General features: G+C 42.3%; 2 protein-coding genes across 2 annotated transcripts in view; one reads left to right on the top strand and one right to left on the bottom strand.

The window, feature by feature from the left end:
- Positions 1 to 3,712: 3,712 nt before the first annotated feature.
- Positions 3,713 to 8,864, top strand: cd36 (CD36 molecule (CD36 blood group)). Its single transcript, XM_070853651.1, has 12 exons — positions 3,713 to 3,882; positions 4,240 to 4,400; positions 4,570 to 4,714; positions 6,343 to 6,498; positions 6,609 to 6,700; positions 6,838 to 6,887; positions 7,004 to 7,073; positions 7,378 to 7,565; positions 7,695 to 7,813; positions 7,906 to 7,979; positions 8,511 to 8,565; positions 8,670 to 8,864. Exons 1-12 carry the CDS (start codon positions 3,760 to 3,762, stop codon positions 8,844 to 8,846), a joined length of 1,410 nt encoding a protein of 469 aa, XP_070709752.1. The 5' UTR covers positions 3,713 to 3,759; the 3' UTR covers positions 8,847 to 8,864.
- Positions 8,865 to 10,253: 1,389 nt separating this feature from the next.
- The window catches only part of sema3c (sema domain, immunoglobulin domain (Ig), short basic domain, secreted, (semaphorin) 3C), a 41,448-nt gene continuing 32,506 nt past the window's right edge, over positions 10,254 to 19,195 (bottom strand). The window contains exons 12-18 of the mRNA XM_070853532.1: positions 18,946 to 19,168; positions 16,960 to 17,048; positions 16,076 to 16,117; positions 15,674 to 15,831; positions 14,669 to 14,736; positions 13,257 to 13,387; positions 10,254 to 12,255 (exon numbers count right to left, since the gene is read on the bottom strand). Of these exons, the coding sequence (XP_070709633.1) occupies positions 11,821 to 12,255; positions 13,257 to 13,387; positions 14,669 to 14,736; positions 15,674 to 15,831; positions 16,076 to 16,117; positions 16,960 to 17,048; positions 18,946 to 19,168 (1,146 nt within the window). The 3' untranslated portion in view covers positions 10,254 to 11,820. The remainder of the gene's footprint in view (positions 12,256 to 13,256; positions 13,388 to 14,668; positions 14,737 to 15,673; positions 15,832 to 16,075; positions 16,118 to 16,959; positions 17,049 to 18,945; positions 19,169 to 19,195) is intronic.

Below are 19,195 nucleotides of genomic sequence, written 5' to 3' on the forward strand. Positions count from 1 at the left end.
AAGTGAAGAAGGAGTATAAAAGATGAGCAGAGAATGGGCTCAGGAGAAGACAGGGGTTACGCTGTCTGTTCCTACAATTGGCTGAACGTCTTCCCAGGCTTCCATGGTGCCTGTTAGACAACTGACCTTGTTGCAATAAACCTATTTTATTCACTAAGTCGTTGTCAGCGGAAGTTTCCTTTCATCAACTGCACATCATCATCATCATCAGAGAAGACACAACACACCAACATTTAGATCACATGCAGGCTAAGTGGTTCAGAAACAAACAAAGCACAATAGTTCAACTGTGCCAATGTGACATTTTAATACAAAAACTGCTTAAGATGTTGCATTCTGGATGCCTGGTGCTTGAGACTGTAACCCCGATGTGCCTGGTTTGATTGTGGTCAGGGACCTTTGTTGTCTAACTCCACTCATTGCGTGCCACTGATCCTCAGTCCTTTGCCAAATAGAACTGTTTGACAGTGTTGGGCAAAATGCTCTAAAAATACAGAATGAATTGAGACCATCATGTGCAATAGCTACGTTTTTCCACCCCAAATATGTGTTTAAATCTTGATCTAAACCTTATTTTCAGTCCCATTAACTATCAAAGGTGTATATTTGTTTTAAAATGTCCCACCAGATAGTATAACTGACTCAGACAGCCTCATTCAAAATGTATGACTACTGCTGAAGAGCAAGCCTGCTGAGAACATTACATAACACATGGATATATTGTGTGAACTTACAATCTAGGATGAGTTGTTACATCCGCTTTGATGGATGATTTTCAGTCTATTACGTGCAGTTCTTACAAGTGAAAAAAGCTCACACATTTGAGTGTTTCCATTCTGTTTTCTCATATCAAACAGGAAGCCGAGCCTTCATTTAGTGTGTGGCGATTTTAATACCAAACCTCAAAGCTGAAAGGTCTGACGCCTTTATTTTGAAGGTAGACGCCCAAACCGGAAACGTCTTGACAGAGGAACGCATTTCAAACATGCACACCCACAACTTAACTTAATGCTGCTGAAATAAAAAACTCCTAATTTTCACAATATGGGCCAAGTCATGTGACGTTTACATTGATATACAATAAAGATTAGATTCATTTGCCTTGTGAGTATCAACAACACATTTTTAAACAGATACATTAAAATATGTGATGCATATTTCCAGTATAATACACACACACCAATAGGCCCACTTCTTGGATCAGACATGTGACCTGTTCAGGCTTTACTAACTGTGTAACCTACATTTCTACCATTTACTGTTCCCATGGAAACCAAATGTCTAACCATGGCAGTGTCACTCCCTCTCCCTGTGCATTCAGCTGTACATGACCATTGTTTGTGGTTTAAATAATTTAGCCAAAGCCAAGAGTGAGTCTTCAAAGTCTTAAGGTCAGACTTACGGTCGGTTGTTCTCACTTCAAAACTTTCCGCCCCCCCCTTCAAAACTTTCCGCCCCCCCCCTCTTCCTCTCCAAGCAGTTTTCATTTCAAATGTGGCTTTTTGGGAGCACATGCAAATGACCTTTCCCCTCTAATCCTATACTGGCAGGAGGTTTCCCTCTTTGTTAGCCAGGCCCTCTCCAGGTTTGAGACAACAAGAGCCAGAGGGTGTAAACCCAAGGCAAAAAAGGTTATGTCATTCCATCTGACAGAGAAAATACCACAGACACGGGGTGCATTCATGCTCTTTGAAAAAGACAATGTTCCTCGCAATGAAAGATTCATGTATACCTCTGCTTACATTAGGATCTGTAAGATCTGTAAACTGTGCTTTCATTTTTTTCCCTGCGAGGCTGCATGTGTTGAAATGTATGCATTATGCAAGAGGAAACAACATTTTCTGGATGCTTATGCGCCATACAGCCACTTATGTTTCATTTATGGATTCAATCGTAGGAATAAATGAACCACGACAAACAAAATACGACACACTGTCTTTTTGTGTACACAAGATCATTCCAGATGGATAAGAAGAAAGTGGCTTGTTAAACTAGTCCCTGTATCCTTATCCCAGACAAAACAGGTACATTGTCTGACCGTGGTAACCGACATGGTCCTCATATCTCTTACAGGCACATGAATATTTCTAAGTGTGTGATTACTATTTATTTATTGCAGCAGCTGGGAGGGAAAAGTCTCGTCTACATAAAGTCTATATCTCGGCCCTGTGCGTGCCCACAGCAACTGAAATCCAATCCAAATGTTGAAGTTGTACTTGCAGGATCAATGTAAAGTCAGTCAGGTGAGATGACAAGTATGTGTGTTTGAATAGAGGGAAAGAGGGGACTCGGTGGGAAGAACCACGTGGGCAGCAGGGTCCTCTGTGCCGAACATGCAGTGGGAGGCGAGGGAATGGAGGTGCTGCCCTCCAGTGGTCATGACCATGTAACTTCACAGCGCCGTGGAGCAGCGTGCCTCATGTGGGCTGGGATCACCTTCTGTCCGACCCTACAGCGCAGCAAGGCTTTGCAGCATTAAAGAGGCAGTCCACCATTTTTTTTTTTTTTTACAAATAAGGATGAGTCTGCTTGTCGCTGGGAGCACAACGCAACCTGTAAAAGCACTTGTGTGATGTCTTCTATCGTTTTTTTAAGGAGCTTCCTGAAGTTGGTGAAAATAACCCCTTGTGAGGTCATGATGATGTCATCAGGGTCATTACAGCTTGGGCTTCAGACACAAAAAGCCTGTGGTCTGAAGCCAGGGAGGGAGGGCTTAAGGGAAAGGCACTATTCTGGAGCTTGACCTGCAGGGACTAAACGAGGACATTATTAATTAATAATCAATGATTTTTGTTTGGGGGAACGGAAAGACAGCAGACATTGGAACAGGAAAGTTACAATTAGATAACCCCCATGCACTGGCATTTTTTTTTTCTACAGTGTGGTTCGTTACTTTTAAATCAAAGACAAATTGCACAGGGTCCAATGATTACAACGTGCACAACCAATTTTATATTGTTGCTGATTAGGTTCCAAACACCCATGTGCAAGGAAGTCATTCATATCACAGTGAATCAAGATAAGCATGGTGAAACATCTTTTAAAGGAGATCAGTTGATTTAGCTTAGCCCCTTGAAACAGAACTTTTTTTTTTTTTTAAACCGTCCCTGCACAATGAGAATACACTTGATAATCGATATATTCCTCCTTTTCTGTTCCTGGTAAGCTTGTCGCTTAGACGAGCAGAAATTGGAGAGGAGACGAGAGATGAACAGACAGAGGCGGTTAGATAAGAAACAGAGCAGGAACGTAATAAGAATGAAATGTCTATGAAAGCTGTCATCACCCAGGTTATTGGATATCTAGAACTGGTATCTGTATATCTGTCTATCTCATAAGTCAAAATGAGATTTGAAATGAACTTTACTTTATGCACTACCTCTCTGTGTGCCAACTCCTCCTTTAACCTTTTTCCTCAGTTTAATGTAGCTGTTAATCTCCTGGCTGGATAGTGATTGCTGATATCATGAGTGCATCTCTTATCTGGACCTTAAACCTTTCTTGAAGTTATATAACTTTATTCAAAGGAGGTCCCTGGGCGTCTGCCTGAGGTGTCTGTACCTTTACCTGGCCTCAGCTGCTCAGTCAGCTCCTCTGATGGTACAGCCTGACTGTGCTGCTGCTGCTGCTGCCGGGACACAAACACAGACAAGCTGCACATACTAGCACACTCCACAAACACGGAGACAGAAGGAGAACAGGCTGCCAGGGAGACAGACTGACGTTCGTTCGGTCGGACGGAGGGAAACGCACACCACCATGGGCTGCTGTAACAGAAGGTGCGGGCTGATAGCCGGAGCTGTGTTTGGGGCGGTGGTAGCCATCCTGGGAGGCGTCCTTATCCCACTGGGGAACAGCGTCATTGGGGGGACAGTGGAGAAGGTATGGTGCTCAGTTTCATCCTGGGTTGGGGAATAGGGAGCGACAGAGTGTGTGAATGTGAGTGTGTGTGCAGAGATCAAGGTGAGTCAGGAGAAACGTGAGGGATGAGGTGTGCGTTTTGGAAAGCTGCTTCAATTGGTAAACCAGTAGCTGTGCAGAAAGCCAAGTGTGACTTGATCAGCGTCTGTGATTTCTTTTTTAGATGAAGAAAAATGTAAACGATTCAGACCTTCTTGTTTTTTTGTTTTTTCTTTTGAACAGAGCAGCTTCCCTTTTCATGTATCAGTGGGGAAGCTGGCCTGCTGGCAGTCTTGAGGCATGTTAAAAATAGACTGTCTGTGTGTCTGCGGGGTTTAGGAAGCCGTCATTGAGCCTGGAACGACAGCTTATGACAACTGGGTGTCTACGGGGGCAAAGGTATACAGGGAGTTCTGGTTCTTTGACGTGAAAAACCCCCTGGAGGTTTTGCAGTATGGAGCAACTCCAGTGGTGGTGGAAAAAGGACCTTACACATATAGGTAAAGTTGATTTGTTTACCTCTTAAATATCATTTTGATGACAGGCTATTAGAATTAGATTTGAATCAAATACAGTATAGAATTAGATCTGTTTTTTGCTTCCTCAATTAGCCCTTCATGACATTTATCTGATCAAATAACATAAAGTAATCTACTCTCCCCCATTCAGGACAAGATATCTCCCCAAACACAATGTTACATTCAACGACAATCACACCGCCTCCTTCCTGCTGCCTCTGGGCGCCATCTTTGAGCCAACCATGTCAGTGGGACCAGAGGAAGACAAAGTCGTCTCCTTGAACCTGGCTGTGGCTGTAAGTGAGTGTCACCCCACTGTGCGGTGATTCCTGACTTGACTCAGCTCTATCGTTAATAGTTACTGTGCATCTGTTCCGAAGAAATCCAATAGAAGCCGCGCCAGATCGAGCTGTGCCGCCCTGCGGTGGGTTGCTTTGGTCTGCGACCTCTCGTTTTACTGGTGGTTCCCAACCTGTCTGGTTTGTGACCAGCTGTGACAGGTTGTTTGTGAGCTGTGAGAAGTTAAGAGAAAGTGATTTCCCCTTTACAGGTTGTTCCTTTGAATAATTTATCTAGAGCTCAAAACTATCCAGAATTTGATATGAAAAGTAAGGATTAGAGAATAATTTATACAACTGACACTCTTTGTAGAGCAGAAATTCACTAACTTTAATCCAGTTTATCTTGTGACCCTATTTGGGGCCCAACTTCCAGGTTGGCAACCAGTGCAAGTATTGGATATTAGAGTTCCAGCACCAATGCAAATATGATAGCACACTTTGAGAAACATAAATGTGATTTTCTGCAACAGAATAAGCCCAATTCAAAGGAGAAAGAAGAATTCCAGTATTTTGGGTTCACTCTCACAGTGGTTATTAGCATAACATATGTAAACAAATGCATGTACGTAGATGAATAGAAAGCTAGCTTTGTTAGCCGTCAACTTTTCTTCAAAGTATCATGCCGTTAACAACAACAGCTAATAAAACAGGCTAATTTCTGTGTTTACTTTGACGGCTTTAAGCATGTTTCTCATAAATAGGCAGCTAGCTTGTTGAACTGGCGTGCTGTCCAGGGTGTTAGCTACAGTAGCGAATGCAGCAGGCTCATTTCTGTGTCTACTTTCTGTTGAATAAGGGTTTGAAACTACTACTTTCGAAGCTTTGGATGCTGACGTTGCTTGCATTGACAGATGTTGTTTTGCGGTGTTTTCTAAATCTCAAAAAAAATGGATGCAGCAGCTGGAAAGTTAGCATGACCCACGCCATGTCATGATGGCCGCATTTATGAGAAGAAGAACCAAGTTGAAAAATACCACAGTTTTCCTTTGACTTTTATCAAGAAACAAGCAAAGAACTTTACTTGTATGAAACAATGAGATTAGCATAATTATGACTCAAATCAGAGCATGTCCTATTACAAAGAATGAGTGAGAAGTGTACCAATCTGTGAGTAAGTGTTGGCATTTGGCATTTAACAGTTTTCTGTACTAAAAAAAGTATAAAGGTTTGATACCCAGCTCAACGGTGACTGTGGGTGTATGATTTGTTGTGTATGAGTTGTACTGTGTCGGAGTTTGGTGATTATGTGCAATTGGGAAATCCTGATTTCAGAACGGCGTCTATGATTACGGCCACAGTATATATGCCTTCTCTTCAAATATTGACAAGGCTCAAACAAGGAGTGCAAACTCCAACGAGACGCTCAGTAAGTAATTATGTAGTGTAACAGTCATAAAAGATTGTTCTTTACAGGCTTATCTCCTCATGAAACCACAGCAGTTTGTTTTGTCTGCAGTTTTGCATGTGAATCGGAGCCATGCTGTCACCTCTTGTAATTGACACTATGCAGAGAAGGAAATTAAAATTTGCTGAGCGTTTCCAAAAATAAAGATACTAAATGTTTTTGATTGTTTTTTGTTCAGGGTGCTTATTCTCTAGTTCCAAAAGTGTTTCATGGTGCACTGGAGAAACTGATAAAGTCAAGCAACTCATCCTTGTTCCAGCACCGGACAGTCAAGGAATTGTTGTGGGGTTACACAGACCCCCTGTTGAAAGGATATTTGGGCCTATTTGCACCCGTGAGTAAACAGATATTCACTCACACTTAGGTGTATAGATAATAAACACTGAAGAGACCAGATCAGAAATAACATTTGTCATTTTATTCCATGAAATGTATTTTCTGTAGTACAATGGCACCTATGACGGCTACTACACAGTCTACAACGGAAAGGATGACATCTCTAAAGTGGGAATAATTGACCGCTGGCGAGGAGAGAGGTGAATGTTATTCTGAATAAACTGATAGAGATACTGAGTCTTTTAATCAGGCTATACAGATTTGAACAAGTGAGAACGGCTTTTTGAATACTGCTGTTGAATCTAATTTGTCTGCCAAATTTCATTTTGTTCCGCAGGAACTTGCGTTTCTGGGATGACAAATACTGTGACATGATCAACGGGACAGGTGTGGCTCGTGCTGCTATGTGTTTTGTAAAAAAAAAAAAAAGAAGTCACATTCTAGCAGTTCCCAATGGAGATGAGTCACCTTTATGATCGTATTTCTTCTCCCCTCTTTCTCAGATGCTTCTTCATTCCCTCCCTTTCTGAAGAAGGAGAATCCTATCTATTTCTTCTCATCAGACATCTGCAGGTGATGAAGACTTTCATCTTGCGGAAGCAATTTCATCTGATCTAGTATGACTGTGCTTTGCTAACATTAAGTGAGTCAGTAAGTATCAACGACGGGAGATTTAATATCTTTAACTTGAGAACTACAACCCTTGGACTTTTTTCTCAGTAACCACTAGAGGTCAGAGCTTTCCAGTCCCAAAACCACAACCATGTACTTAAGTCTGTCTGATTTAAGTTGCACAGCAGAGCCAGAGACTATTGTGCACATAGAGGTCAGATGCAGGAAGACATTTGAACTAATCTTTGTGTTGTTCTGTCGTCAGGTCTGTGTCAGCTGGCTTTGATGCGAGCCTGGATCTGAAAGGGATCGAAGTGTACCGCTACACCCTGCAGCCAAACACCCTGGCCTCCCCTACTGTCAACCCAAACAACCAATGTTTCTGCAAAGACCTAAAGACCACCAAGAATTGCACCATGGCCGGAGTGCTCGACATCAGCTCCTGTCAAGATGGTCAGTTTGTATTGGTTTTGTTGAGCTCAACATAAATGAAGGCATCCCCAAACTTTCTCCTACAGTTTTATCATTCTGCTCAGCAGCTTGGCTATTGAATAGTTTTTTCTTTCATTGCCATCTAAACAGGAAAACCTATCTACATCTCTCTGCCTCACTTCCTTCATGGCAGTCCGTACCTGCGAGAGGCCGTGCTGGGCCTCAGTCCCAGCGAGGAGCACCATAACACCTTCCTGGATGTGGAACCTGTAAGAGCTTCTAAACTTTTATCTTTGTGATTTTTGACTTTTCAGGGGCAGCAGGTCTGATGCAAATTTTTTTGTGGTGTGTTTTCCACCAGACAACCGGGTTCACCTTGAGGTTTGCCAAGAGAATTCAACTGAATATGATGTATGGGCCATCGAAGGTCATCACGTAAGTTGTGCTTCACTTTTTTGAGGGAAAAGATTTTGGGAAAAACAATTATTTGCTTTCTTGACTAGAGTTAGAGGAGATGATTAAGGCTGCTCTCATGCCTGTGTAGTGAATGTGAAGCTACAGTTAGCAGCTGGTTAGCTTCGCATAAATACTTGGAGCAACTCACAAATTAACACATTAAGGTTACAGCTTTGGCACATAACCCTCATAAAACCACAACAGGTCATCATTAAACTTAAATGGTTTTGCGCAAACTATTTTTTTGGCTTTATATGGAATGCTAAGCTAATCTGCTGATGGATTTGGCCTCATATTTGCCATACAGAGATGAAAAAGTTATCCGTCCTCTCATCTAACTCTTGGCAAGAAAGCAAATAAGCGATTACCCCAAATGTCCAACTAATGAATTCCAACTCTGAGTGGCAGGATGGTTGGGTCTGTATCTGCACTGTGACAGTCAAAGCCAAAAAAAAATCAAGTTTGAGACGCCACGCACTGAATGCCAAGTAATGAACTCTTTCCCTGCAGGGTGCTTAACAAAGTCAAGGATTATACCATATTCCCTGTTATTTGGCTGAATGAGGTAAGATAAAAAAAACTGAGCCCTGCAGTCACAAAGTTGGCTATATTCTGCTGTCTTAGAGTGCATATTAACAAGTCAATCGCTCTCTTTCTCTGTGTAACCAGACGGCTTCGCTGGATGATGAAACGGCAGAAATGTTCAAGAGGGAGCTCATCTCCCGCATCCAGATGTTGGAGATAATACAGCAGTCGCTGCTGGGCGTTGGTGTGGCCATCTTCGTCCTGTGTCTCATCTCCTACTGTGTGGTGAGGCGCAGAGACAACCAAAGCAAGCTGGTGTGAGTGAATCATGCAGAAGTGTCTATTTCTGAGTGAGTTGCAGAGCATAGTGCATTTAAGCTGCTATGGGACATCAAACCTTTTGATAAGGACTTGCACATTTTTGTAATTTCAGTGTTATTTATAATGTCATACCTCCTTTGATACCAGGGGGGTAGTACTGTGATTTTGTAAAGCCCAGGAGCTGAATTCCTTTGCCAAGTATTAATTTAATTGCGAACACTGTAATATTAACTCAATCAGGGATTTCTAGATGGAGAGTAGATGGGGACTCCTCTAAACTGTCAGGTTATTAATCCGCACAGAGGAGAAATGTGTTTGTTTGACGTCCTGTAAAAGAAATGTACATGAATCCAATCTTGCGCAGATGTTCATATCCTTTGCTGAACTAGTGTCTTCAAAATGAATAAACGCTGAAAAGGAGTTTTTCATTGGGTGTCCTGTTCCTGGTATTGGATTGTTCCTTCTGCCAATACTGGTCTACATCCCCACTCGGCCAAAAGTGCAGCAGTCGTTGCCCCTGCTTCTGAAACAAACCTCTGCATTGTGCACGCTGAAGCAAAATGATTTGGTTTCCTCCTCACCTTGAGTGGCCCATAAATCAAAAAGAGCAATAGAAAAATGGGCTGGGGGGATGATTACACCGTGGTTATGAGTGGTACTTGGGTTTGTTTGGTGAGAAAGCAGTATTTCTGCCCAGCAGGAAGCCCCTCTTGGTTTTATAGGTTTTAAACGACCCTCTGCAGCCTCTTGGGTGTCTTTGATTGTACCGTGTGGTCTGAATCTGACATGGCACACAGATGAGGGAGTTTTATTGAGATTAAAACAGATACGTTTTTACCCCTCCTCCTTGAGGTGGTGCAATTTGTAACCTTTGGGTATTTCAGATACTGTGCACTGATCTTTGCTGGACCCTCTTAAGATTCCACGTCGTATTAAACCCATACATTGTCCAGTTTGTCAGAATTTCTTCTGTGGTTATCTTTTAAGAAATAGTTTTACATTTCGGGAAATATATATATATATAAATATAATTTTTTTGGCAAGACTTAGATAAGAAGCCACGTCGCCGCCATGTCGTCGCCATGGTGGTCTTTCGTTCTTTCCGTACAGAACTGCCACCAGCTGTAATGAACGCATTGCTACCTTTCTCTTTCGTTCCAAATGAAATGACTGGACGAGTTTATTACAGTCCTGTGACAGCCACAGACACTGGTGTTTTCTCCTTTCTTTTGGTCAAAGTGCTTCATTTATTGATTGCTGTTCAGCTGTTTTGACAGTTTCAACAAACATAATAAAACAAGTTGCATACCTTGCCTTTCAAGCCAGACAGTAAGGATTTATATCATCGCATGACCTCACCATGGAACCTATTAGGTAGACAGAGGGATGATGTGTTTGCCAGTAAAAGAGAAAATTGTACTGATACAAATGTCTGACAATAAAATGCACAAATCTTTCTGTAAAATTGAGATTCATCTGAACAGATTTATTCAGGCTATCATGACATTAATAAATAGAAATACACATGTTTCATAACACTGAAATTACACTGAGTTGAAGCTGACACGATGCCGGTCACAGTTCTATTAACGGTGGAGCAGAGATCTCTATGGGGGAGGGTACAACTAGAACGTCTTTTCTCAAAATGAAAATAATGCTGTATATCTCTGCAATTTGCAGATACAGTCAGATGGTGAAATATGTTGAAATCATAAACACAATAAAAACACGTTTTCACAAAACTCGGCACAATGTTAAATTAAAAGGATGAAACAACCAAACAAGAATACTCTGTACACAAGCAACAAATAAACTCTATCTACATTAACTATGCTTAGGAAAAAAAAGTCTATTCACATATGTCAAGTGGTCTATCTCACAGACTATGTCATTGATAATCACTATTTCTGAATTTATAGTAGGTTACGTCTACTGTGCTGTAGACATTGTGCAGAATGTGGATCCAAAAAAGGATGTTGTCATTTTGTATGTACCATATTTCCAGGTTTTTATCCAAAATGTGCGTATCTGCTTGTTCGGTTACTCAAATCCGATCCAGGCAAGGATCAAGAGACCTCTACATCACTGTTGAATTTCTATAAACATGCCACTGTGATAGAAACAAGAGAAGTATGATACGATGTGCAGCTGAATTACAGCGAAGCATGTTCTCTTACATGTACAGGAATAAATAAAGGAGAGATGTTTGCAACAACTCACTCGGAGTTTTATATTCTACTCGGTATTTTACTTCTATTTCTGTTAGCAGTGGATGTTGGCCTTTGAGCGAGTACATTTTTAATTTACACACAAATGTACATTTTATTACCCTACATGTGCCCACAAAGCCCTGTTCAGACATTTCCCTGAACAGAGAGAGTTTTGTTAGTTTAAAGTAAATACAGGATTGTGAGTAGAATCTAATTAAATATTAGTGTAATACTTTGAGATGGCACTCGCTGTCAAACATGCATCTGCCTCCCAATTGTCCCTTTTCAATCTCCTCTATTTACTATCATGATTTCAAATGACCTCTTTTTTATGAACAAAGGAGAAATCCATTGTGAGCGATCATCTGGCCGCTCCAATTTCCCCTCTAATATTTAAAGTATGATAAGATCAATGACCGTAGCTGCGCCTCAAGGTGTATTATTAATAAGCAGTATCAGCTACAGACTACAGTTCATTAGTGGCACTCGTAACAGGGCCGCTTCAGTTTGTGTTGTGACTGCGACAGCAAATGAATGGCTTGTGGGTGCCTGTGTAATAGTGTATGTCACAGCCATCTGGTCACATTGCCTCATGCAAGAAAAAGAGATATTGCAGAATAACAACTCCCCGCACCCACCTCTTCGTCTGTCTGTGCATCCACAGCGCAGCTCTGCAGTTTCAGATGAGAGGAAAATGAGGGTCTGGTTATAGAAACAGAGGAAGGTGTGCGTGTCAGTCTCTGCAGCTGCCAAGCCCCCCCACGTCAGACCTCTGGGAGGTGATTGCGGCGGTTGCGGCTCTTCCTCCGGTCCAGCAGGGGCTTCAGCTTTGCAAGGTCCCCCCTGAGAGGTCCAGGCGGCTGAGGCTGCTGCTGCTGCTGCTGCTGCTGCCTCTGCTGGAGGTTCTGGAGCTCCTTCCTCTCTTTGCAGTACTGTTGGACGGCCAGGCTCTCTGCTGGACTGAAGGCTGCCAACAGCACCTTGGGATGCAACGAGCTGGCCCAGGCCCACGGCGACTGCTGTTTGTCTGTCAGCACGCTCACCATGGCCTCGCTCAGCACTCGCAGGCGGATCTTGGCAATGGTGCGTTTGAAGCTGTTCTCGGTGGTCAGGCAGTAGTAAAGGCCCTGGTCGGACATCTGGGCCGAACGGATGAGGAGGCCGTGCTCCGTGGAGAGGACACGGTCGCTCAGCTTCACCTGTGATTGGCACAGTTGGACTGTGTCATCACCCCATCCACATGCTTTGTAGCAAGAAAATGGAAAAGAACCAAATCTATCTAAACAGTAACTATACAATACAGACTGGTGCCAGATTACAGGGGTCACTTAATCGTTTCATGAAGATTATGTGCATTAGGGTATCACCTTTGCATTCACCAGATTTCATCCAATTTGAACACACATGACAGATTTCGAAGCAAAGTGTTGGTCAATATAAAAAAGATCACTGAGAGACATTAAAATGGTAATCAAAGTGAAAGTGCTGAAAGAAGCTGAAGTGCTTTGGTCATCATCAGCTTTACATAAGAGAGCCAAAGCTGATGCTTGCACCCTAAACGCAACACTTTTTATTTATTTTTCACTGACTTCTTTAAAACCAGCCAAGCCCTCGTTTGGATAAGGCTCCAATAATTACACACCATAAAACCAAAGTGATTTATTTTAGGGCCAATTCCATTCTCATGGGGAAATAGCTATAAAACGGCCATTAGTCTGAGTCTACTACACAGAGGTGAGAGTTAAATCCATGAAAGATAGTGTCTTTATCAAGCAGGCACTCTCTTGCCCAGGTTTATTTAATCTTTCAAAGCCTTTCAAGGAGTTAAAGGGCTGTCAAATATTTGTCAAATGTTTCCCCGCTGAGAATCCAGCCATTAGTCAGGGTCCACATCGTGCTCAATCTGTATCACCTCTCATCAGGATGCTCTGCTGCCAATAAATGTTCGCTGTGTCATTCCTCAGGCGATACAAGGCCTTATCAAGCGTGTGAGCTCATTTGATTGCATGACATGTTTAATGTTTGATGTATTATTTAACTGTGTGACCCAAGCACCAAAGCGCTTCCCTATAAATCAGAAAACGGACATTTAATCAGTTGTATCGCTTAGGGATTTTCATCGTGTCCTTGGCTCCAGTTCAGGTATGAACAAGTGCGGGCTGTGACGATGACTGTTGACCTCTCTAAACATCAAACTGACCTCTTTCCTCCTGTCGTTGTCCCTCTGAATAAGCCAGCGAATAGAAGCCTGGGGAGACTTGGGGAGACACTCCAGGAAGGTGGTGTTGTTTTTCACGCCGTACTGTGTCATCTCCACTGCATTTCTGTAAGCTATCACACACACACACACACACACACACACACACACACACACACAGAGTCACGGAGAGTCACAGAGTCAAATCAGACGTCACTTGCTGACATACACAAACCCCACAGATGGAATCAAATCTGTCTGAAGTCTGAAGAGTGAAATGTTGACACAAGGCTTAGTCTGACACCTGCAGCACAACCGAACTCCACCCAAATTTCTTCAGTGTCTACAGACAACCAAACACAACAAAAACCAACCCTCGACACTCAGTTTCATCTCATTTACCGTCTCGTTCTTATTGCTGCTAAATGGTTCATCACTCAGCTGGATCTATGACAGGGTTCTGACTAATTAGAGGTAATAGCCATATGGTTGGTTCCCCAAGCTCGTGTTAATTTAGAGATGTAAACTGTTCACGGAAATGGGACACTCTGGGGAGCAAATCCTCCCCTCTCATTAAACTGCACCCTGCCAGTCCGCTGTGTGAATGTTCCTGAATGATGTTGTGCAGTGCCTGGAATCACAGACAAGGACAAACACCCCTGGACAGGGACATGAACACGAAAACGCTTCGGCTTTGGTTTGGAATCATTTGTTCTTCAAAATCATTTTGCCATCAAATGTGGACTAATTTTTCTCTTCTTTGTCCAGCCTATTTTTCCTGGACATAACTGAGTTCTGATTAACATCCATATGAGATTTTGACCATTTTAAAATTCAGCTCCTGAGAAATAACCTTCCTCTTGTCTCAACCTGCTTTAAGATCTTAAAATGCTCTCTATTTCTCTCACTGCACTGATCTTTATTTGTCTGAAGTAATTAGCTCCTCACATGATGGTAAGATCCAAAAGTAAAACCTGCACATCTCAGAGCTGTCTCTGTTATACTTCTATCAGCCTGTGAGCACAGCAAAATAACTGCTGATTTTCTTGTGTTTCTACTTTTAGTCTCAAACGGGACAGGATCATTTGTCTTTGATTGATTCATTCTTTTGCTCTTTATTTCTCCTAATGGGGGAGAAATCTCCAATTTCCCTCTGGGAGAATCTGCTGGCTGCCTAAGTGCTGTCTGTTGCTGGGCAGGTAGTGCACAGAGGGTTTATCAGAGCTGTTTTGCTGAAAACAGCTGCCTGCTGTTGTGAGTTTGATGGTCCGTAAAATCTAAAACAGTTAGCAAAAAGAGGCTAAACTCTGTCGAGCTGAGGAAATATACAAAGAGGGGTGAAAATTCTCTGAAGGTTTGCTCCTATGAGCGACTGCTTTCACACAACGTATAGTCATTAGTGTGGCTTTAATTACCTTTTAGATTGAATCCCCTGCATTGAGTGAGTGGATTTCCATGTATAATGTCCTGCCTTCTGCTTCTCCTAAAAAAAAAAAGAAGAAAATACATAGTATGAATACACTATGGCTAAATACAGAAACAACCTTCCTCCTCACATGTTCATCTCATTTTTAAAACTGAAGGAGAGGCAGTCAGAGCTAAAACAATATGAGGAAAATCTGACTGTTATTCATCTCAGTGGTGCACACTCATATGTAACAGCTTGAGGAGAAGGGCAAGTAAACAGCTGACACATTTCAGACGCTTTTTCCTGCAGGAAAACCGGGATCGCACTTTTGTTCTGCTCCCAAACTAAACTTGACCTGCGTCTGTCTGGAATGTCAAAAGACACAGGCAGCTGGTCCTTAAGGAGACCAGAGGCGGATCGTTTTAGAGGCGAGGTGTCGTTCATACCTCCCTGTCTGTGTTATGTCTAGACGGAGGGAGGGAAACAACAAAAGCAGAATTAGTGACATGGCTTATGTTCAAGTGTGTACTGAGGGATTCCAGTCATGATCTGTTCGCCCTCATGAACTTTTCTACTATTGTTCAACTCACTGTTGCACACATTCAATACGACTGGGTGTGGTACACGGATTGATTTAATATTTGTTACACAACTAATAAATATTATTTTGGTTGTTTATTGGAGGTCCAAACATTGGGGCAAGTTTGGGGCAAAACGGAGCATAATTGAATACAAGTGAACAGAAATACTGTATACTCTTCAACAAATGCACTCCGCTAATGTTTATTTAACATGTGTGAAAGTTTTGAATAGCTTCCACCATGAATGTGCACCCTAATCAACATCTGTCACCACTTATTAACACTGAAAAATTTGTTTTGGGGCCTAAAGGCTTTTTTTTTCTGAATGGCATCATTGTGGACACTCAGTATTCTTTAATTTTGTGCCAGTATCCAGTATCTTTCCATTTCATGCACAGTTTTGAACCCTACAACTGTAAACCTTTGTGTACCTTTTGCCGGTGGGATAGAAGCGAGAGCAGCTGAGTCCATCCCAGGCGCAGTAAGGGTCTCTGGCGAGGCAGCAGTCAGCGCAAGCCGAGCCGTAAGCGTGGCAACGGTGCAGGGAGACCTGCGAGACCCCGTACTCCGAGCTGACGTACAGCTGTTGCTGCAAAGCAAACAGTTCAAATGTCAGCCGCCCTGTTTGTCTTAATAAGTGGCCGGCTGACAGGAAAATGAGGCAGAGCGCCGAAACAATTATGGCTTATTATTTCCTTGCCTTTGGGAAGTTTATTATGCACAGGAGATATGTGTTTTGTGCATTACATAGTAGCCACAGACAATGAATAACATATTAAAACAATAAAACTGTGCTTAATATGTGAGGACAGCAAAGTTGGAAGGATGCTTACTTTTTTTGAAGATATTCTCAAGTTTGTAACAGAAGCTTGATTCTGAAAAACAACACATACAAGAAGCACGTTCAGAGCTTTTAGACAGTGTCGTCACTTGTTTCCATCAAAACCTAAAGGAACAGTTGGGAACATTTTGCGGAAGTGTGCTTATTCGCTTTCTTGCCAAGAGCGTGATGATGTCTTTGTGCTAACCTAAGCTTACCAGCTGCTAGCAGTAGCTTCATATTTACCATAAAGATTGGAAACAAGGAGACACAGCTACAGTAGCCTGGCTCTATCCAAAATCCACATACCAGCACTTCTAACATCACGAAATAACACATTATTTCTTATTTGTTCGTTATGCAAAAAAAAAAGTGTGAATAAGCGAATTTCGAATAAATAACGAAATCTTAACAATAAAGAAATAAAAAGAATAAATAAGTAGTTATAGCAGAGAGGGTAGACATCTAGAGCCAACTTCTGCCAAGATGTTCTGAACTTTAAAAGATAAATATATCGTGTCTTTTGAGAATAAATTGAAGGAAAGCTACAGTCCAGCTGCAGTGGAAGATCAAAGGAGCCGTGGCCTTTACGTCTGATCACAGACTGATCGCACATTTGGTGATCTGAGCTAACGTAAAACAGCATGTGCATAGGTTCACCTGGGGCAACAACCAGACCCCTGCACTATGCTAGCATGTTTCCCATCAGTCTGCACTCTGCACCACACGGCAGAGCATCCATCTCCCCCGAATGCCACCCTGCTTTTGTCTGCCTGCCCCTGGCCTTTGTGTTGTGGCCAAGCTCACCCTCCTCCTCCCTGCCTTTGATTTTGGGAGAGAAAGGGGATGAAAGTAAGGGAGGAACAAAAGAAAGGAGAGGGAAAACAGACAGCTGACCTTAAACACTTCCAGCTCCTCCAGGATCAGGTCTTCATGCAGGGACTGATTGCTCGGCAGCACAATCACCTTCTGCACTGTACCTTTGTCTGGGGGCAGAAAACAGGCATGTCATCATTGTGATCACACACACACACGCACGCACGCACTGTATTTAACAACTGTGTGAAACAAATGTGTGGAACAAATGTGGCATTACACACTCATGTGTGCCGGCAGTGAAACTAGACTACAACTGCTAGTGAAAAAAATAAACTCCAAGTCTGTTTTCCTTTGCCCATGTTTGCTTTTGAATTAGGCAAGATAGCCGTGGCCAGTTTTCATAGAAAAATCAACTGTGGCAGGAGTGGGAGTGGAAGCTCTTAAGCTCCCACGAGGGAGGACGAGGGCCACGAAAAGGGCAAAACGCGACGCTACTGTCATCAATAAGGCTGCTTTGTCCTGGGAGTTGGAGCAGCGGAGCAGGGAGAGGGAGTTACAGTAACAGCTCCTGAAAACGCCTGATAAGAGCGTTTTCCTCATCCGTCAGACAAAGCAGCATTTGGGGGCTCAGATATGGTTAGACAGCGTTGGCTCTCCTTCAAGAATCCGGGTGGGAGAAACAGAATGGAGAGGCTGCCTGATAAACACGAGCAGCTGTGAGCGAGAGTCCCTGAGCGGCTCGTCGAATGCAAGCATGGGCAAAGTGGACACGAATACATGCATAATCATGTGTGCACAGACACATATTATTCTGTGTAACCACCATGTTATAAGTGTGGAAACAACAGTATATATATATATATATATATATATATGAGGTGGGGTTCCCAAAACCAAGCGATAATATCAAGATTGACATTTGTTTACAAGAGGCAAAATAAGTTATCTCAACCCACCCACAGGCGCTTTCACCTGATTTAATTAAATGAAACCATAAGAGGTCAAAGTTCTCTCCATAATTTATGCTGCATGCTGTGTCATGCTGTCTGCGTTTTCAAATTTGCTACCACACCCACAGTTGCCTGTGTTATCTGTTTATCTGATGATCAGCTGTGCCAATGGGACTCCGCTCAGCAATCATTTACTTACGAAACACCTTACTGACAACACATATGAGAGAGGGGTGGTTTTACTGACGTTTTCCATCATTTCAGTGTAGATTTAGTTTGTTTCTAACTGACCTGAGGTGACAATGACTTCATAAATTAGCCGAGCCAGTATTAGCTTATAATAGATCTTTCTGCATCTGCGTATATATGAGCTAAACAAGAATCTGTGGCAGGAAAACTGCAAAGACATGTTTGAAAAGGAAAATGTTGCACTCAATTTTCTTTAACACATCCTTAAATAGAAATGGGTGTTTATATAAAGAAATCGTGAGCATTTTTTCACCCTACCTGCGAAACTGAAGGGAAAAAAAGATTTTCTATTCTTCTTCAATTGTCAGATTCTTTACATTTTCAAACACTGATATCAGGCAAAAAAAAGTCCAGTATCAGTTGGGCTCTAATGCTCATGCCAAAATTAGGTTGTGGTTTCTATATGGTTAGATTGACTCACTCAAAAAATTCATCATATTTATTGAATCTCATATGACTTTCTCTGTGATACTAAAGGAGTGATTTCTATTTTTGTATTATTTTTGAAGCTTATTTTTAGAAATTGAGTCAAACTGCACGAACCCTACCTGCAAAAAAAGAGATGTTACATCTGAATGACATTTTTTACATTTCTTTATCCATCCCAGTCTCCATAGCTGTGCACAAATGCTTTCTGGTGGTTTGTATAAAGTGAAAGTGGCAGAAAAAAATCCAATAAACAGTTGTCATGTCTCATGTGCTTCTGAGCAAATATCACACCTTGAAGTAAGGCAGTTGGATCATTATCCTGATAATCCTTTGATTCAGAACAGTTGTTCAAGATTAAACATTCTGATTTTTGCTTAAAAACCCTCAAAGCTGGCTGGACTTTGGTAGAATCTGCAGGACCTGTTTTCAACCATACCTGTGCCCAGGAAGAGCACTTGATAGTTGCCATCGGCAGCCATGACCTGGTCCACTGCCACTGACGTGTACTTGTAGTCAGCGTTGGTCCGGACCACAAGAGGTCTCCTCCCCACTGGGTAGATAAGGTTGAACATGACTGGGTGGTTCCGTACGAAGGTCACTACGTCGTCTGGGAACTCCTTTGTTGTGTGGATGTCAGGTGTGAAGGCTCCACCAGGACACTGAAGAAACAAAAGTAAGTGAGTGTG

This window comes from Pempheris klunzingeri, chromosome 22 (genome assembly GCF_042242105.1).
Source record: "Pempheris klunzingeri isolate RE-2024b chromosome 22, fPemKlu1.hap1, whole genome shotgun sequence".
Taxonomy (NCBI): domain Eukaryota; kingdom Metazoa; phylum Chordata; class Actinopteri; order Acropomatiformes; family Pempheridae; genus Pempheris; species Pempheris klunzingeri.

Bases quoted from the DNA above. Each gene is read 5' to 3' on its own strand.
- cd36 (XM_070853651.1), top strand. From the start codon at position 3,760: ATGGGCTGCTGTAACAGAAGGTGCGGGCTGATAGCCGGAGCTGTGTTT. The intron at 4,715-6,342 runs GTAAGTGAGTGT...TTTTTTGTTCAG, and splicing joins CCTTGAACCTGGCTGTGGCT to GGTGCTTATTCTCTAGTTCC. The intron at 6,888-7,003 runs GTGTGGCTCGTG...CCTCTTTCTCAG, and splicing joins TGACATGATCAACGGGACAG to ATGCTTCTTCATTCCCTCCC.